The sequence below is a fragment of the Eptatretus burgeri genome, chromosome 5 (genome assembly GCF_056783735.1).
Source record: "Eptatretus burgeri isolate ZD-2024b chromosome 5, Ebu_testis_v1, whole genome shotgun sequence".
Taxonomy (NCBI): Eukaryota; Metazoa; Chordata; class Myxini; order Myxiniformes; family Myxinidae; genus Eptatretus; species Eptatretus burgeri.
In genome coordinates this window covers 82933175-82952717 of record NC_140965.1, presented here as the reverse complement: position 1 = coordinate 82952717, position 19543 = coordinate 82933175, and the positions used below count along the sequence as shown (strand labels likewise).

Here is a 19543-nt window from a genome sequence, read left to right as displayed (position 1 = left end):
CCAGTCAATGACTGGCTTTGGATGCCAACTGAGAAATGTGATTTGTCCGAGAAAGATCATAACTGATATTGAGACCCAAAATTTTTAGTGACCAAACTTCAAGAGAATTGATAAAAATGGAGATGGGAGGGTTTGCGAGATGGCACTTTTGGAGAGAGACAGAGTGCAAGTGTGAGATTTGTAAGGATAAAAACATATATTCTAAGTGTTTGACCAGCTTGTGATGATATCAAGGTGTGAAGAGAGGGAAGAAGCTGCTACCTGCAAATCTGGAAATATGAGAGATGTCACGAAAGAGGGTGGAGTCATCAGCAAAATAGATAAAGAGGATTTTCCACAGAATCAGAGAGATCATTGATGAAGACCAGGAATAGGACCAGGCCAATAACACTGCATTGGGGCACTCCAGCTTGAATAGGGAGAGGAGATGAAAGGATTCCATTGAGAGGCATGTGTTGGCTGTGAGAGTGGAGAATGTCAGTAGGCCATGTGTGGAGTTGGCCTGGGATGTCATAGGCAGAGAGTTTGGAGAGCAAGGCGCAAGATATGTCGAGAGATACGTCTCATATCTGACATTGAGGTCCTCTTATACATTGGTGGGACAGTAGAAGATGTATGTCCAAGGAAGAGTGACCTGGTCTGAATCGAATTGATCTGAGATGAGGCTGTTGGATAAAAGGTAGGATTTGATGTCAACTGCGATGATGGACTCCATGACTTTGCTGATGAATGGAAGTAATCTGATAGATCTGTTGTTGAGGGGATCAGTTTTTGCATCTTTTTGTGTCATGCAGTGATGTTTGTTGATTTCCAAGCAGATGCAAGATAACTTTCTTCAATCATGAGCAGTCACTTCAAGTATTGACAGGTCAGGCCAGATCAGGTCTGTGACTTGCGACAGGTATTGTGTAAACATGTACAAACCTGTTCCATGGTCGGGTTGTCGGTGAAGAAACTGTCTCCCCCACCAGGTTTTTTGGTGAAGGGGGTGTATAATATGGACACCCAGCAGGATTAAAAACAAAACTGGTCCAAGGGCAGAGGAGCTCCTTGTGCACCAATGGCCATCGATATCTAGTGCCCAACTGTGTCTATGAATGTCCTCCTGCAGTTGGGTTACGTTTTTTTGTGGAGGTTGGTGGCAGGATTTTCACTGCGGCCACCGTAAAACCTACTCTCCACAAAACACAAGAAACCAGCAAAGAAAATTGAAAACCCACTCCATGGGAGTACCTCCTGTGCAGCTGCCCTCCACAGGGCAACTCAATAGAAGACAGGATTTGGGAAAAGCCTTTGGGACCCCCACTCTTTGATTACAGGAGAAAAACCGCGGGGTAACCTTCCCAGGTCAGATTGCGATAGTGGGTGTCAGGGTGGTGCTGAGGTGTTATCCACCAGACAGCAGTCTGGGTGGGTGCCTGGAAAGTCCAATCCATAAGAGAGGATGATCACCTGTCTCTGATATCATCTGAGCTCAAGCGTGTGAACATCGGTATTGCAGCACTCTCTGAGATTCAGAAACTGGGTAATGGTGAGATCATGGAAGGTGGTTACAGCTACTATTGGTCTGTTCACTCTCATGGTTACCATGCTCAAGGAGTTGCTGTAGCTGTGTCCAATAAGCTGATTCCAATGGTAATTGAGATTACACTGGTCAACCAGAGCATTATGAAATAAATAATTTGTCACTCCTTGGTGTAGATTCTCTTGTCTCTGTAAATGCTCCAACTAAGGCGAGTGATCTTACCATGAAGGACGCATTCCGTGCCACCCTCGAGTCGGTGGTTGATCAGTGCCCTAGGCGAGAGACTCTTCTAGTCTTGGGGGATGTCAATGCATCAACTGGAACTGAGAGGGATAGTTATAAGACGTGTGTTGCTCCCCATGGGTCTGGAATGTGAACCAGAATAGCACCAAGTTCCGTGACTTTGCAAGAAGTCATGGACTCGGGGTGGCTGGTTTCATGGTTTCAGCTCCCACAGGCTCATCATTGGACTTGGAATTCCAATGCTGGTTGTGTGGCAAAGGAGATTGACAACATGCTCATTGATGGTTGCTGGAGGATGATCCAGAACTGCAGTGTCTCCCGGAGTGTTTAGTTCCTCAACACCTACCACAGGCTTGTGGTAGCAACTCTGAAGTTGCAGCTTAAATCCCAGAGAATGGTACCATCCCAGCCTGGGCTGAATGTTGGCAAGCTCAAGGATGAGAGGGCACCTGAGGAGCTTGCAAACAGGGTGAGTAGGGATTGGGGGGTGCGAGTGCTTTGGAGAATCCTGAAGGAGTTGTGGAGTGCCGTCAAGACCACCATCCTTGATGTTGCCGATAGATGTCACTGAACTCACCTTCGGGCGAATAAGAATTTTGTCTCTCAAAGGACACTGGATACCATTGACCACAGTCACAGGGTCAGGCTTATTGGCAGAACTGAGCTGTTCAGAAAGTTGAGGTGTAAAACTGGATGTTTGTTGAGGGTGGACAAGGAGGCCTATGTCCGAGGAATCTGGAAGGGGTAGAGCATCACCTGTGGTCAAATAATTCTCGTCCTGCTTACAGGGGAATTCGCGCATTGTGTTCCACCAAGTCCATCCTTCGGTGTACTGCAGTTAGAGTGGAGGATGCAGGGCTCTTGACAGAAGAGTCCGAAGTGAAGGCCCGCTGGGACGGTTAATTTGAGCGGCTGTACCAGGCTGATGGCTGATCCACCAGCTGTTGAGTTGGATGTCAGGGGTGTTACTATCCCTATTGTTGACCCTCCAATGAACTGTGATCCACCTTCATTTGTAGAAACAAAGGCTGTGCTAAACTGGTTGAAATGGGGTGAAGTTCCTGGGATCTGTGGCATCCATGCTGAACTTCTCAAGGCTGGTGGAAATGCTGTACTCATGACGTTGCATGCAGTTATGTGCTATGCCTGGAACACAGGCATCATCCCAACTGACTGGAAGAGGGGCCTTGTTGTCCCTCTCTGAAAAGGGAAGGGTGATCTCCAAGACTGCAACAACTACCGAGGGGTGACGCTGCTCTCAGTGCCAGGCAAGGTCTTTGCTTGGATAATTCTTGATAGGGTTCGCCACCATCTGCTGGAGCACCAGCGTCCAGAGCAGTCAGGCTTTACACCAAAGAGGTCAACGATTGACCGTATCCTTGCACTTCGGGTCCTCACCGAACACAGACGAGAGTTTCTGCAGGTGCTGCTTACAGCTTGCGTCGATCTCTGCAAAGCGTTTGATTCATTGAATGGGGATGCCCTCTGGAGGATTCTTAATCTTGGTGGAATTCCACCAAAATGATCAATCTGATGTCTGAACAATACACGGGTCCTGATAATGCTGTGAGATGTGGAAATACTATCTATGACTTATTTCCTGTTGTTACTGGAGTTCGTCAGGGGTGTGCACTGGCCCCACACTTTTCTGCACTTGTATGGACTGGATTCTGGGGAGGATGTCAGAGAGATTAAGCTGCAGTATGTTGTTTGGTAATGTCAAGATCTCTGACCTTGATTTCACACATGATAAAGTCATCTTTGCGGAGACTGGAAATCCTTTCCGGGGCCCTCGATGTGCTGAATGAGTCAGAGTCGCTGTGATTACATGTTTCCTGGGTCAACACTAAGATTTAGGCTTTCAATGATATCTTGGATGCTGCAATCTTGTCTGCACCTGTTTTTTGGTGATGATGTTGAAGTCACAGAGAGATTTACTTACCTTGGCAGTGCCATTCATTTTTCTGCTGGCTGTGAGCCAGAGGTCAGACGTCTGGGACAGCCCTGGGAAGTCATGAATTCACTGGATCGCGGGGTGTGTCGCTGTTTGTACCTGTGCAGGAGGACAAAGTCCGACTCTTCAGGTTCCTGGTGCTCCCCATCTTGCTTTATGGATGAGAGACTTTGACTCTGACCAGGGATCTGAGATGGAGACTTAATTCCTTCGGTGCCTGGTGCCTGGTGCCAGGTCGCTCCGGAGAATCCTTCGCAATTGCTCGTCAGACTTTGTGTCCAACGAGTATTTGCCAAGAGAGATTCCAATGAGATTTGTTACTTGCATAGTCTGTGAGCATCAGCTGCAGCTGTATGGACATGTGGCTCGTTTTCCTGACGCTGATCCTGCTCACCAGATTCTCTCAGCGAGGGAGCCTCGTGAGTGGAGGAGGCCAGTGGGCCGATCACATGCCTTATGGTTGCAGCAGGTTGATCAGCATCTCAAGGAAATGAGGATGGGCCTGGCATCTGCCTGGGGGATGGCCAGACGGAGGTACCAGCACAAAGTGGATGCAGCAATGCGCTGCTCTGGTGCATGCTCCCCTACCTGACTTGACCTGATTTGTAAGATGACTTTGGGTAAATGATTGTGGAATAAACAGAGCAGAAAGAGGATGTGCAAGAGCAGCAGAGCAGGCTTTTCGGACACGTAAGCTGATGCTGTCCGGTCCAATTTCAGAATGAGAGTTGACAGTTGCCAAAAACCTCTCCTCTCATAGGTGCAAAAAGATAGAGTCCAGGAGCAGTTGGGTATGAATGAGTAGGGTGGTCACAGACAGCAAGGGGTTGGGAACACAAGATTTTTGAAGGAAACACAGAATTGAGGCATTTGGCCTTCTCATGAGCAGAGGCAGCAACAATGCCATTGGAAGTGAGGGAAGAAAGAGTGGGAGCTGACTCCAGAGAAGGACTTGACAAAGCACCACCAGGTATTAGAAGAGGGAGACAAGTTTGAAAGTTCAATGTTGAGATTGGATGGATGTTGTTTTCTGGCTCTCCCGAGGGTGGACACACTTGTTGTGGGCTTTGTGGAATGATCTGAGATTACCGACGGTCATGTTTGCCTTCCAGGAAGGGAAGATAAGTTGTTCCTCACCATTGGATTCAACGTACCATGGATGGGAAGCAGGGTAGGGTAACTGAAGACAAGATGGGATGGATCTGTTGAAGGATTACTGTGTTAGGTTCATATCAGGGGCTGTAGATTTGCCATTGGGAGATATATTTGGGTTGGAAAGTTTGCAGATTCAGTCAGTCACATAGAGCCATACAAGTCCTTTGCTAAAATGGCATGGCTGGTGAGAGAGGAACCAACACCCAACCAATTTGTGTGGTGACAATTGAAATCACTACACACGAGGAAGGAATAAAATTGGGATGATTGGTTAAAAGTTGGTCCATATTGTCTGAGAGACATGTAGATGGAGTTGTCACTCTTTGTAGAATTGTGCAACACCCAGACAAATAATAGGTGGGAGCAGAGGGCAAGTCACAGCCGTAGGTATGCCTGGAGTTTGGGAGGTGTAAGCTGAGTACACAAACAGTGAGAAATGGAAATCTTGATGTAAAGTGAAACTCCGCCGCTCGGTCGAGGTTCAGGCCAATCAATTCAGAGTAAACATAACAACAAGTTGGGGACATCCTTCGGGAGGCTGTTAAGCAGATAACGTCCACTTTATTAGCAGCAGCTGGATTGAGAAAGAGAGAGAGATTGTTGGAAGGGTGCAGGAATGTGGAAAGGAGGCTGGAGGGGGACGGGCAGAGGAGGGGAAGCTGTGAGGTGTGGGACGGGTTGGGGTTCTGGGATGGTGCAGGACTGGGAGGGATATGGGAGGGTGTGGGATTGGGAACAGAGGAAGTTGAGAGGGGGTAGATGGAGAAGATTGCAGGAGATGGGTGGAAGACGAGTAATAGAGGGGTGGGTTAAGGGATATAGAAAGAGGGAACATAAAGTGAAGGGATGCTGAAGAGGGGGAAACATAGAAGCGGTGAGGTTGTGGAAGAACGCAGGCATTTTGATGACGGGGAGGGTCCTGACATGGAGGGGTTAAGACTGCTGAAGGACCATATTTCCCCATGTTTCTCCCCACCATATTTCTGCAGTGCGCTCAAGGTCCGCCAACAGCCCCCTTCTGATAAAACTACCAAAATCACGAATCACTGCTCACCTTCACTCTTTCATTCCTCTTTTTTCCCGCCTTTGGAATAAACTCCCACACTCTCTTCAATCCCATTCTTCCCTCCAGGCCTTCAAAACAGCTGCCACCACCAGCTCTTATCATCCCCCATCCAAATCCTCGATCTTTTCTACCCCCGTCAATACACCCCAAACCCACCTCCTTCAAATTCCCTGCTTTCCTTCCTGAAAGTCCCTGTAATGTCCATCATGTATGGCCCATGTTCCCCACCCCATCCCTTTCCCTTCCACAGATCTCCTAATGTCTCTGTTCCTAACTGTTTTGTCCTTCCCACTCCCACCCCTCTCGTCTCCTGACCCCCTAGCTGTGCGTTGTGCGTTAGCTCTCATACCAGCCTCGACAAGGTATAGAAAAAAAAAGCCTTGTGAAGAAGAAGAAGAAGAAAAATAATAATAACAAGAAAAATAGCAATCAGAGATTGCAGCCCCTCACCAGGACTTGTTTTGTGTGTTGTGTTGTTTGGTGTGTGGTATGTTTTGTGTGTTACATAATTAATAAGAGATATAACTAAAACTGCCACTTTATAATTGCTGGCAGTGATGACCGAGTCCCAAGACGTCTCACTTGGATTGGACACCTGACCGATGACATTTTTTCATTAATATTAAATTGGATTCAGAATGGGATTAAAATAAATTCAATTCAGATCAAATGGAAGACCAAATGGGTTCAGTCCTACATTGTAGTAATCAGAAGGAACCCAAACAAGCAAAAAGAAAAGATGAAGTCATCAAGACGAACCTGGGTAGGATTTGCATTTCAGATGCTGCTACTCTACCCTCAAAAGCCCATCCAGGCAAAGCCAAGTGAGCCTTATTCAAAAAAAAAAAAACCCACATCAAAAAAAGTGAATAATTCTGGCTGCCAGACTATATGTTCGATCAAGTTGAAATTTAAAGCATGTATTCACCATCACCAAAAGATCACAATTCTGAAGTTTTACGTCGATTGAATAAGCGGTTCCAGAGAAAACATTATTTAATATTTTCTCAAATCCAACATTGCTGCCAAACCATGTGACATCAATTATTCCTGAGCAACTTTGTACATGCATGCCTTGGGGAAAATTTAAGTTAAATTTCCCCTCGATCTGTCAAGCTTTTCTGGAGAAGAAGATTTTTATATGTTTTATGGCAAATCCAATATGGCTGCCAAACGATGTGACTTATGACATCATATGCATGAACTTTTTGTTCCTCATAGAGAGTCGGTCATATGTGTGAAGTTTTGACTTGATCTGTTCAGCCATTTCAGAGAAAAAGATTTTTGAAGGTTATTTAAAAAAAAAAAAATGGCTGCCAAATCACATGACCGATGACGTCCTCAAAAAAATTGTGGACCATTTCATCCCTAGATGACACTCAAAATTTTTCATACTGATTGGATGTAGCGTTCTACATATGCAATTATGACGTTATAACGAAGGCACCTGTGATGCGTTTGAAAAAAAAAAAATCACACATTCCCCATGAGGAGTACTTGCTTCTTTTGAAGTTTCAATTTTTCCTTGGTGCGGTTTCACAGATACAGAGCTGGAACCACTGGGTTCTCATCTGGATCAGGTTTTCTCCTACGGGCCTGAGTACGTAACTCAGGCAGATAGAAGTCCTGAATCATTTTGCGATAGTTCCTCTGGTTTACCGTGCAAGTGCTTTCCTGGTCATCTTCAAAGAAGTACGGACCAATTATCCCATACCAACCAACCGCCACCCACCTGGTGACTTTGAGAACAGATCGAGGCACCAGTTCAGTTGATGCATTACCAGGATTTTCAGTTCCCCAGTACCGAAAGTTTTGCTTGTTAACCTCCCCGGACAAGTGAGCATGGCATTTGTCCGTCATGTGAAGTTTTTTGAGGAAGTCTGCATCTTCCTCCAACTTTCCTGAGAACTAATTTGCAAAGTCTAGTCGTTTACGTTTCTGTTGATATGATCAGTAAGCACCGTTCCGTTTGAATTTTGTATGGAAAGGCATGAATGTCTTGGTGAAGGATCCTCTGAACGGTGCTCTTATGAATGTTTGTCTCGCCAGAAAGTCGTCGAATCGATTTTTTTGGACTCTGAACGACCGCCTGTCTCACCATTTCCACCTTTTCTTCACTATGACCTGTCCTCTTCCGACCACTGTGACCCTTGTGAAGGTCACAGATGGTTCCCACATTGGTAAACTTTGCGATGGTGCACTTTATTGTCCGAAAGTTTGGTGCATGGCGCAAGTGGATACCGAAATGTCTCGAGTAAAGACGTTGCACCTGTATGACACTTTTCGTCTGGTGCCAAAGTTCAACAATTTTCATCCGTTGTTGTACTGTCAGCCTTGGCATTTTTCTGGTGCTTGCTTGGTATCAAAACAAACTATATGGTCTCTGCAACAAGTTATGAAGCATTAGTGACAAAATCACTCTTTTTTAGGATCAAACGAAGCATTTTAAAAGTTGTATATTTTTTGGGACACCATATATATATATATATATATATATATATATATATATATATATATATATATATATATATATATATATATATATATATATATATATATAAAAACCTATTGGCTAACATTAACCTAAAAAATAGGTGGTTGGATTCAGTGAATTGATATGCAAATGCTCTTCAAATTTCAAGCAAATTGGATTCAAATTGAGGATTTTATAGATTTTGCTTATGTTGACCTTTTGGCCTCTGGTGACCTCAAAATTAATAGGTGGTTGAATCCAGTGACCTGATATGCAAATGCTCTTCAAATTTCAAGTCAATCGGATGAAAATTGACAATTTTAGAAATAATAAAAAAATTTGGCCGATGTTGGGTTGACCTTCTTGCCTATTTTGACCATTCGACCAAAGCTAACCTCAAAAGTAATAGGTGGTTGAATTCATTGACCTGACATGCAAGTCCTGTTCAAATTTCAAGTTAATTGGATGAAATTTGAGGATTCTAGTAAATTTGGCTCATATTAGCCTCTGTAGACCTTTTTGGTCGACTGAATTTTATGAAGCTTCAATGCGGGACCATCGCAGGGTCGGTGACATTAGTCTCTGAAAATTGTCAGAACAGTCGGTTGAGCAGTTTGGGCTGGCGGCGAGCGGATAGACAAACAACCAAATGAGTTATCACATTCGCAGTAAATACAGAGCCGAGCCGTGGCGTGCCTGCTGAGCCGAGCTGCAACAAACAAATGGAGGCAATCAATGTACTTGTTAAAATAAAAAAAAAATAAAAAAAAAAAACATGTTGCCAAGTAAAAATCACTCAGTGACAACTTGGCGAAACGGAACGGCACTACGTGGAGAACATAGGCTGAATCGTTTACATTTTGCATGCCACCGATAGGTTGGATCTGATTACGGACCTTAACCAAAATAGAATCGGCTTGTTATTGTCACCGAACCAAATCTTCCACCTCGTTTTGTCACGTCATCCACAACTTTTAGAGATAACATGCTCTACAGTTTTTGGCCCCATCTCTCAATGGTGAAGAATCACCTGAAAAAAAAATGTTGAATCTGGATCCAGATTCTGAGCTTCACCAAAATCGAATCAATTAGTCCTTTTCACACAACCAACCTGACCACAAAGTCTCAGCTGAATCCATCTTCAACTTTTTTGAGACATCATGCAATATCATTTTCAGCCCCATCTCTCAATGGTGAAGAATCAGTTAAAATTTAAATAATTATTGTATCCAGATCTGGATTTGGATCTTCACCAAAATTGAATACATTCTTCCTAGTGGCACTCCCAACCTGTTCTCCAAGTTTTGTGTGAATCCATCTATAACCTTTTGAGTTATTGTGCTATTTATAGTTTTTGGTCCAATCTCAATGGTGAAGAATCACTTTAAAAATTTTCAGATCTGGATCTTCACCAAAATTTAGCATTGCCGACATTAGCCAGTCACCTACACACGTGCACACGCTCACACGCTCACACGCTCACATGCACACACGCACGCACACGCTTGCTTGAAAATTGTGGCCAAAAATCGTGTGACAACCAGACAAACAAACAGACAGACAAATGCTTCAGACTAACATACTTGGAAAACCATTCAGAACTACGTACTCACATTTTTTCGCCAAAAAATTCAATTTCAAAAACACAGATGGATCCAAATGCAATACCCTCTCCAACCATTCGGCGACAATACCCTCTCCTTCGGCACGTTCCTGGTAGAGTTAAGGAAAGTGAAGCATTTTAAAATGTATTTAAAAGTTTATAGAGGAAGAAATATTGAGTTTGAAGATGTTGAGAAAAGGAAGGGACAAAGAATGAAGCACAAGAAGTAGGAAGTATAGGCAGAGTGAAGTTTTAGAGTGAAATAAAACAAAAAACATTTTCGTTCGTTTTCATTTTTTTTTTTCAAACATGGAGGCGGGATAGGATGAAGTTGAGGAAGCTGAAAGGACAATACTGGGGAGAGAAGAGCCATAACTCAGCATGCAGCATCAGATCAGAAACAGAATTTGCATGCTGGTGAAATCAGGCCCAGGCAACTCGGTCTGAACCATACAAACACAAACATGACAAAACAGCACAACAAGGTACGGTTTAACATGGAAGATTGGATGACAATACAAAAGAATAACGGATGGATATGGTCTGGAAAAAAAAAACTGAGCTTTGATCAACTGGAAGGAGAAACTGCAGATTCAACATCTTTGTGCAACAGACCATGAATCATAATAATGCCAAAGGGTGATAAGTGCAAATGTATTTTGTGAATAATGCTAAAGAGTGGTTAGAGTAAAACCTGCAGACAAATTAACAAGCGTCTGAGCAGTGCAAGCTTGAAAGTACCGCGTCCAATTAGGTAGTTTGTGAAGAACTCTTCCCAGGTACCAGGATCCGGCTCAAACTGCACCATTCGCTCAAACTTGAAATACGACACCAGAACGTCCTTTGCATTTCGAGCAACGTAAATGATCTGGAAAAGAACATGACAGATATGTATTCACACCGTAAGAACCTAAAATTGAGCCAGACACAAACTGTCATGTCCAAAAAGAGGGATTTAAATACAATAAAAAAACCTCCTCCCTGTGACTCTCTGACGAGTGAAAAGCCATCTTTCGGTTCATGAATATAGTTTACTCATGGTCTTTTGTAAGTTATGCTTGCTATTTTATCATGCAGGGTATATATATATATATATATATATATATATATATATATATATATATATATATATATATATATATATATATATATATATATATATATATATATCCAATTTTGAAACTCAGAATACGATGGTTACCATCTTGTGTGCTGTATGCAAGCAAGTCATACAACCAGGTATGTGGGATGAGTTCATGTGGTACCCTCAACCCTCTCCCTCAATTAAACAAAAATCCACTTTTGTTTTTGTTGACAGTAGCCTGGTGTTGGCTTAGTGGTTAGGGTGGTGGCTTGGGATCCAAGGGTCCTGAGTTCAAGCCCCGTTGGCTGCTGAATTAACACCAGGAGGTTGACTCAGCCCGTCATCCTTCCGAGGTCGGCAAAATGAGTGCCAGTGTACTGGTCCCGGTGTATGCCCCGGTTAGAATAGGTGTACCATATCCCTGTGTGTCGTAAGAGGCGACCAGGGTTGGCGTCAGGAAGGGCATCCGGCCATAAAACATTGCCTCAAGAAAAAGCCAAACCCCTGCACAGCAGGGAAAAATGGCTGTAAAAATGGTTTTTGTTGACAGTGATGTGCTTCATCACTCCTGCATTCCCCCTCCCTCCTATTGAGGGGATGTCAGTTTGGATGAGAGTTCTGGGATGAATGTGGTTGATGTTGTGGTGGACGAGTGTGCTCGTGGATTGAGTAAATGTGTCGGAGGTGAGGGTGAGCATGGGGCACATGCATAATGAGCCGATTGGTCTCATCCAAGGGTTCAGCTGCTGGGGGGGTGTTTGTTTGTCCGGTTCGCAGGTTCTTTGGTACTCTGGGTGGTGTGTGACCCCCCTCAGAGAGATCCAGTTCCAGAGTGGGTAAACAAGATGGCAGCCGCAGTTAGTTGCATACCTCAATTGAAGCCCATGTTATAATGCCTTTAAAAATGGGACGTGTTGTTTTAAAGTGACAGGTGCTTTTGCTATCCTGTTTGAATGAGCTGTTATAATGTACCCCATCTCGTTCAATCCTACACTAATGCCAGCCGACGGGACCATCACCCCCCCCCTGCTTCCCCTCAAGTCCCACGACCAAACACAAGTCCAAAACACTGCCTACCCCTCCCCACTTTCCCCTCCTTGCTCCCATCCCTACCTCAAGGAGTGCATAGCGACGTACGGTGAAATGCCCATCTCTCTCCCTCCCCTCCTCTCTCCCCCTCTTCTCCCTCCTGCCCCTCCCTCCCCCTGTATTCCCATCAGTAAAACGATTGGTGGTATTTACTCATCAAGACTAAAAGTGCAGTTTGTACCACAGAATGAATACAAGGTTCATCCTGAACAAGGGATTTGTGATAATTCCTTCACATTTGCATTCACTATAAAGAAGGAAAACATAGAATTTCTATCGTGAGGCTTCTCCAGTGACAACACAGGTATGGGCTGAACAAATAATGAAAGGTTCTCTTCATACTAAAATATGCAATTTGGTGTTTGTCTGATGACTGACTGACTGACGATACATTTAGTTGTTACTTATCTAATCTCAACCAAACCTGACAATAAGACCAAAGGTCACATGATGGAAGTTGTGACTTAATTTGCTCCCCTTTTCAAGGGGGTTTTCCGCATTTGGTGAAATCCATGATGAGGTGTGTAGATAGCTTATCGTGGTACTTTTCACAGGCTGCTAACAATAACAAATGTAACTAGAACGGTACTCGGTAGAAGACATAATGACACCAGCATGAACAATTTACGTTGTGTTCCACTGATCGGCTGGACCTGCCTGGATCCGGACCTGAACCAAAATCTAATCAGCTTGTTTTTGTCACCTAACCAACTCATCCACCTGGTTTTGTCACAGCTCATCCACAATTTTTTGAAATATCATGCTATATATCGTTTTTGGCCCCATCCTCAATGATGAAGTATCACTTTAAAAAGTTATAACATCTGGATCCGGATCCAGATGTTCACCAATATCTATTCAATTCGTCCTTGACATACACCCTATCTGTGCACAAAGTGTCGTCCAAATTCGTCCACAACATTTTACGATATTGTGCTATATATCGTTTTTGGCCACATGGTCAATGGTGAAGAATCACTTCGAAAATTCTAGTTTCCAGATCTTCATCAAAAGTTAATTATTTAATCCTTGTCACACACCTAATCTGTTCACCAAATTGCGTCTGAATCCGTCCAAAACTTTTTTTGAGACCACCTGCTCACAGACAAAGACAGACAGGAGTGAAAACATAACGTCTATCGACTTTGGGTGCTGGAGGTAATCATGATAATGACATAATAATAATAATCTTCTTCTTCTTCTTTCGGCTGCTCCCGTGAGGGGTTGCCACAGCGGATCATCCGTATGATCCGCATAGTGATTTGGCACATGTTTTACACCGGATGCCCTTCCTGACGCAACCCTGGTCGCCTCTTACGACACAGGGATATGGTACACCTATTTTAACCGGGGTATACACCGACCCAATACACTGGTACTCATTTCGCCGACCTCGGAAGGATGACAGGCTGAGTCAACCCCCTGGTGTATTAATTCAGTGGCCCAACGGGGCTTGAACTCAGGACCTTTTGGATCCCAAGCCGCTGCCCTAACCACTGCGCCAACACACCAGGCAATGACATAATAATAATAATAATAATATGAGGAATAATAATACAAAATATAATATCCCCCACCGCCTCAAGCCAAAGGCCGAGTCCAAAGCATCATTTTCACACATCAGTATGAGAAGTTGCACAATTAAGGTAAAAGGACTGAAAACGCACGACCCCCTTTGGGCGCTCCCGGAGGCATTGTGTGTTTCTGGTATCCAAAAGCGACAGAAATTTAACCTTCACCGTTTGAGAAAAAAAATTATAAAATGATTTTTCTAATTGCATTTCATGTTGCTGAGTAAGAAAGAAATGTGAGCGCTTATCAAGATCAGAATTTGAATCCTTACCTTACAATCATTCTCAAAGAATGATTTTGGCAGCAGCTTGTACGGTAGATGGGATTTTATCAATCGTGGGGGTTTCATCTCAGCAATCAAATCCAATCCTGCAATTCCAAAGAGAAACAGAACAATCAAAGGTGTTACTGATGGAATGGAACCTTAAATTCCAATAAGAAAAGGGGTTAATAGTTATTAATAAATACCTGAACCAAAAACAAATTGGCTTGTTCTTGTCACCCAACCAAATCATCCACCGAGTTTTGTCAAACTCATCCACAACCTTTTGAAATATCATGGTATACTGTTGGACCCTGATATTTGCGGGGGATAAATTCCTGAAATATACCACGAATGTTGGTGCATTGTTATTATGTATATATATATATATATATATATATATATATATATATATATATATATATATATATATATATATATATATATATATATATATATATATATATATATATATATATATATATATATATATATATATATATATATATATATATATATATATACACACACAATATCTCTTTGTATAATATCTCTTGAATAGCACGTGGGAGGTGGGGGAAGAGACAGCGCGTAGGGGGTGGGGGAGAGACAGCGCGTAGGGGGGTGGGGGAGAGACAGCGCGTAGGGGGTGGGGGAGAGACAGCGCGTAGGGGGGTGGGGGAGAGACAGCGCGTAGGGGGTGGGGGAGAGACAGCGCGTAGGGGGTGGGGGGAGAGACAGCGCGTAGGGGGTGGGGGAGAGACAGCGCGTAGGGGGTGGGGGAGAGACAGCGCGTAGGGGGTGGGGGAGAGACAGCGCGTAGGGGGTGGGGGAGAGACAGCGCGTAGGGGGTGGGGGAGAGACAGCGCGTAGGGGGGTGGGGGAGAGACAGCGCGTAGGGGGTGGGGGAGAGACAGCGCGTGGGGGGTGGGGGAGAGACAGCGCGTAGGGGGGTGGGGGAGAGACAGCGCGTAGGGGGTGGGGGAGAGACAGCGCGTGGGGGGTGGGGGAGAGACAGCGCGTAGGGGGTGGGGGAGAGACAGCGCGTAGGGGGTGGGGGAGAGACAGCGCGTGGGGGTGGGGGAGAGACAGCGCGTAGGGGGGTGGGGGAGAGACAGCGCGTAGGGGGGGGGGGGAGAGACAGCGCGTAGGGGGGTGGGGGAGAGACAGCGCGTAGGGGGTGGGGAGAGACAGCGCGTAGGGGGGTGGGGGAGAGACAGCGCGTAGGGGGGTGGGGGAGAGACAGCGCGTAGGGGGTGGGGGAGAGACAGCGCGTAGGGGGTGGGGGAGAGACAGCGCGTAGGGGGGTGGGGGAGAGACAGCGCGTGGGGGGTGGGGGAGAGACAGCGCGTAGGGGGTGGGGGAGAGACAGCGCGTAGGGGGTGGGGGAGAGACAGCGCGTGGGGGGTGGGGGAGAGACAGCGCGTGGGGGTGGGGGAGAGACAGCGCGTAGGGGGGTGGGGGAGAGACAGCGCGTAGGGGGTGGGGGAGAGACAGCGCGTAGGGGGTGGGGGAGAGACAGCGCGTAGGGGGGTGGGGGAGAGACAGCGCGTAGGGGGTGGGGGAGAGACAGCGCGTAGGGGGGTGGGGGAGAGACAGCGCGTAGGGGGTGGGGGAGAGACAGCGCGTAGGGGGGTGGGGGAGAGACAGCGCGTAGGGGGTGGGGGAGAGACAGCACGTAGGGGGGTGGGGGGAGAGACAGCGCGTAGGGGGTGGGGGAGAGACAGCGCGTAGGGGGTGGGGGAGAGACAGCGCGTAGGGGGTGGGGGAGAGACAGCGCGTAGGGGGGTGGGGAGAGACAGCGCGTAGGGGGTGGGGGAGAGACAGCGCGTAGGGGTGGGGGAGAGACAGCGCGTGGGGGTGGAGGGAGACAGCGCGTGGGGGAGGGAGACAGCGCGTGGGGGAGGGAGACAGCGCGTGGGGGAGGGAGACAGCGCGTGGGGGAGGGAGACAGCGCGTGGGGGAGGGGAGGGAGACAGCGCGGCGGGAGGGAGACAGCGCGGGGGGAGGGAGACAGCGCGTGGGGGAGGGAGACAGCGCGTGGGGGAGGGAGACAGCGCGTGGGGGAGGGAGACAGCGCGTGGGGGAGGGGAGGGAAACAGCGCGGCGGGAGGGGAGGGAGACAGCGCGGCGGGAGGGGAGGGAGACAGCGCGGGGGGAGGGAGACAGCGTGGGGGAGAGGGAGACAGCGCGGCGGGAGGGGAGGGAAACAGCGCGGCGGGAGGGGAGGGAGACAGCGTGGGGGGGAGAGGGAACGGCAAGCTCGTGTACCAGGGCAACAAACAAAACAGCAGCGTTTTCTTTCTCACTGCCGTGTTCTATATAAAACCAGGTGGTACCATTTAAAAATCAAAAGTAATGCTGTTTGGTAAAGACCCGCTTGCATGGAATCCCCCCCCCCCCCACGCATGACTTCAACCTCCTCGCGGTCCATACTAAACTTGCACGTGCACTGGCGATATACTCAACATTTCACTCGCACAAATGCACAGAGTTCCGACACCCACACTATACAGTGCCACATCCGTCGTGGCTTTGATGCCACAGCACATCTGCTCACCACGAGGCTTTGGCGCTACAGAAGTACATGGTTCGCGAGACGGTCACAGAACCTTCTCCATAGTGCAACACACCAAGGGATCGAGTTTGAGTTTTTTTTCATGCAAAACATTAGATTGCACGCCCACGGAACCCACGCACCACACACACGTAACCAAGAACAGGCAGGCACACAACCCACGGAGAGTCATTTGTTCCCATTTCTATCATGTCCATGTGTGCTGTCGACATCTCTTCGCTTACAACAACTACTAACTATTAATATATTGCAATAACTATTACTATATTTTTGTTATATTAATTTTTGTGATATATTAATATATTTTAGTATATTAGTCGTCCTCCCGCAGTTGGGTTACTTCTTATTCGGAAGTTGATGTCAAGATTTTCACTCCACCCACTGTAAAACCCTTCATTCTGCAAAACATTCTCGAAGCACAAATAAAATCTGAAAACCCACTCCGTGGGAGTACCTCCTGTGCAGCTTCCCTTCACAGGGCAGCTCACTGGATGACAGGATTGGGGCAAAGCCTTCAGGACCCCAAATCTTTGGTTATAGTAAGGAAACCACGAGGTAAGTTTCCCGGAACAGATTGCGGGAGAGTGTGCCGGAGTGGTGCTGAAGTATCATCCACCCGACGGTGGTCTCCTTGAGATAACCTGAGGCGGTCCCTTCGGGTGTGTGCCTGGAATGCCCAAGCCCAAAGAGAGGATGATCACCTGTCTCTGTTATCATCTGAGCTCAAGCGTTTGTACCTCAGAGTACTGCAATACCGATGTCCAGAGACCAGATTGCGGCGAGATCATGGCGGGTGCTTACACCAACTATTGGTCTGGTCGCTCTGATGGTTACCATGCCCAAGGAGTTGCTGTAGCTGTGTCCAATCAACTGACTCCAATGATAATTGAGGTAACACCGGTGAACGAGCGTATTATGAGACTAAGGATTCGTCATTTCTTAGGTGTCATTTCCCTGGTCTCTGTCTATGCTCCGACTGACGTGAGTGATCGCACCATGAAAGACGCACCATGAATCTCACCATGAAAGGCGAGTGATCTCACCATTCTATGCCACGCTCGATTCTGTGGTTGATCAGTGCCCCAAGCGAGATGCACTTCTAGTCTTGGGGTATTTTGATGCATCGATTGGAACTGGTAGTGATGGTTATGAGACGTGTGTTGGTCCCCATGGGTCTGGAACTGCAAACCTGAATAGCACCAAGTTCCTTGACTTTGAAATAAGTCATGGACTTAGGGTGGCTGGTTCATGGTTTCAGCGCCCACAAGCTCATCGCTGGACTTGGTATTCCAACGCCGGTGGTGTGGCAAAGGCGATAGACCATGTGCTCATTGATGGTCGCTGGAGGATGATCCAGAACTGCAGGGTCTACCGGAGTGCTCCGTTTCTCAATACGAACCACCGGCTTGTTGCAGCAACGCTTAAGTTACACCTTACATCCAGGAAAATGGTACCATTCCAGCCTAGGTTGGATGTTGGCAAGCTCAAGGATGAGAGGGTAGCTGAGGAGTTTGTGAACAGGCTGAGTGGAGATTTGGGGGATCTGGTTGCTTTGGGGTTCCTGAAGAGTTGTGGCATGCCATTAAGACCACCGTCCTTGATGTTGCCGGTGGATGTCTGGGAACTCACCATAGGGCGAAGAAAAATTTTGTCTCTTGAGGGACACTGGATACCATTGACCAGAGTCACAGGGCCAGGCTGAATGGCAGAGCTGAGCGGTTCAGGGAGCTGAGGCGTAAAACTGCATGTGCACTAAGGGTGGACAAGGAGGCCTATGTGCGAGGAATCTGTGAGGGGGTAGAGCATCACATGTGGTAAAGTGATTCTTGTCCTGATTACAGGGGAATTCACGCATTGCGTTCATCCAAACCCATCCCTCGGAGCACTGCAGTTAGAGCAGAGAGTGGTAGGCTCTTGACAGAGGAGTCCGAAGTGAAGGCTTCCTGGGCCAGTTACTTTGAGCAGTTGGACCAGGCGGATCCCCCAGCTGTCGAGTTGGATGTCAGGGGTGTTACAATCACTGTTGCTGACCCTCCAATCAACTGTGGCCTACCTTCGTTTGTGGAAACACAGGCTGTGGTGAACCAGTTGAAATGGGGTAAATCTGTGGCTCCAGGGATCTGTGGCATCCATGCTGAACTTCTCAAGTCTGATGGAAATGCTGCACTCGTGTCGTTGCATGCAGTTCTGTGCTCTGCCTGGAACACAGGCATCATCCCAACTGACTGGAAGAGGGGCTTTGTTGTCCCTCTCTGGAAAGGGAAGGGTGATCGCCAAGATTACATCAACTACCGAGGGGTGACGCTGCTCTCAGTGCCAGGCAAGGTCTTTGCTCAGATAATTCTTGATAGGGTTCGCCACCATCTGCTTGAGCACAAGCGTCCAGAGCAGTCAGGCTTTACACCAAAGAGGTCAACGATTGACCATATCCTTGCCCTTCGTGTCCTCACCGAACGCAGACGAGCGTTTTGGCAGGAACTGCTTTCAGCCTATGTTGATCTCTGTAAAGCATTTGATTCAGTGACTCGGGATGTCCTCTGGAGGATTCTTGGTCTTCGTGGGGTGCCACCAAAACGGATATATCTGATGTCTGAACTCGACTCTGGTACTGAGAGTGCTGTGAAGTGTGGTGGTACCATCTCTGACTTATTTCCAGTTATTACTGGAGTTCGTCAGAGGTGTGTTCTGGCCCCCACACTTTTCTGCACTTGTATGGACTGGATTCTGGGGAGGACGTCGGAGAGATCAAGCTGTGGTGCATCGTTTGGGAATGGAAGAACTCTGACCTTGATTTAAGGATTTAATTGCCTGATTAAGGATATAATTAAATAAGGCTGTTAATTATTTTCAAAAGGAGTATTTTAATTAACCCAAACACCCAATTCTTAATGATGCACTTCCTTGGAGTTTTCTTAGCATGCATGCAAAGTTTCAGGCTT

General features: G+C 46.8%; 1 protein-coding gene across 8 annotated transcripts in view; it reads right to left on the bottom strand.

The window, feature by feature from the left end:
* LOC147026847 (sulfotransferase 1 family member D1-like) overlaps positions 1–19543 on the bottom strand; it is a 77193-nt gene that overhangs the window by 16142 nt on the left and 41508 nt on the right. For 7 of the 8 annotated variants that reach the window (XR_015058522.1, XM_085882684.1, XM_085882686.1 and 4 more), the window contains 2 exons: positions 14036–14133; positions 10761–10887 (listed from right to left, as the gene is read on the bottom strand). Coding sequence is in view for 7 of the 8 variants with exons in the window: in XM_085882684.1 (XP_085738810.1) it covers positions 10761–10887; positions 14036–14133 (225 nt within the window). In the remaining variant the exon portion in view is untranslated. Of the gene's footprint in view, positions 1–10029; positions 10130–10760; positions 10888–14035; positions 14134–19543 lie in introns of all 8 variants that reach the window. The other variant, XM_085882687.1, reaches the window with a different exon arrangement.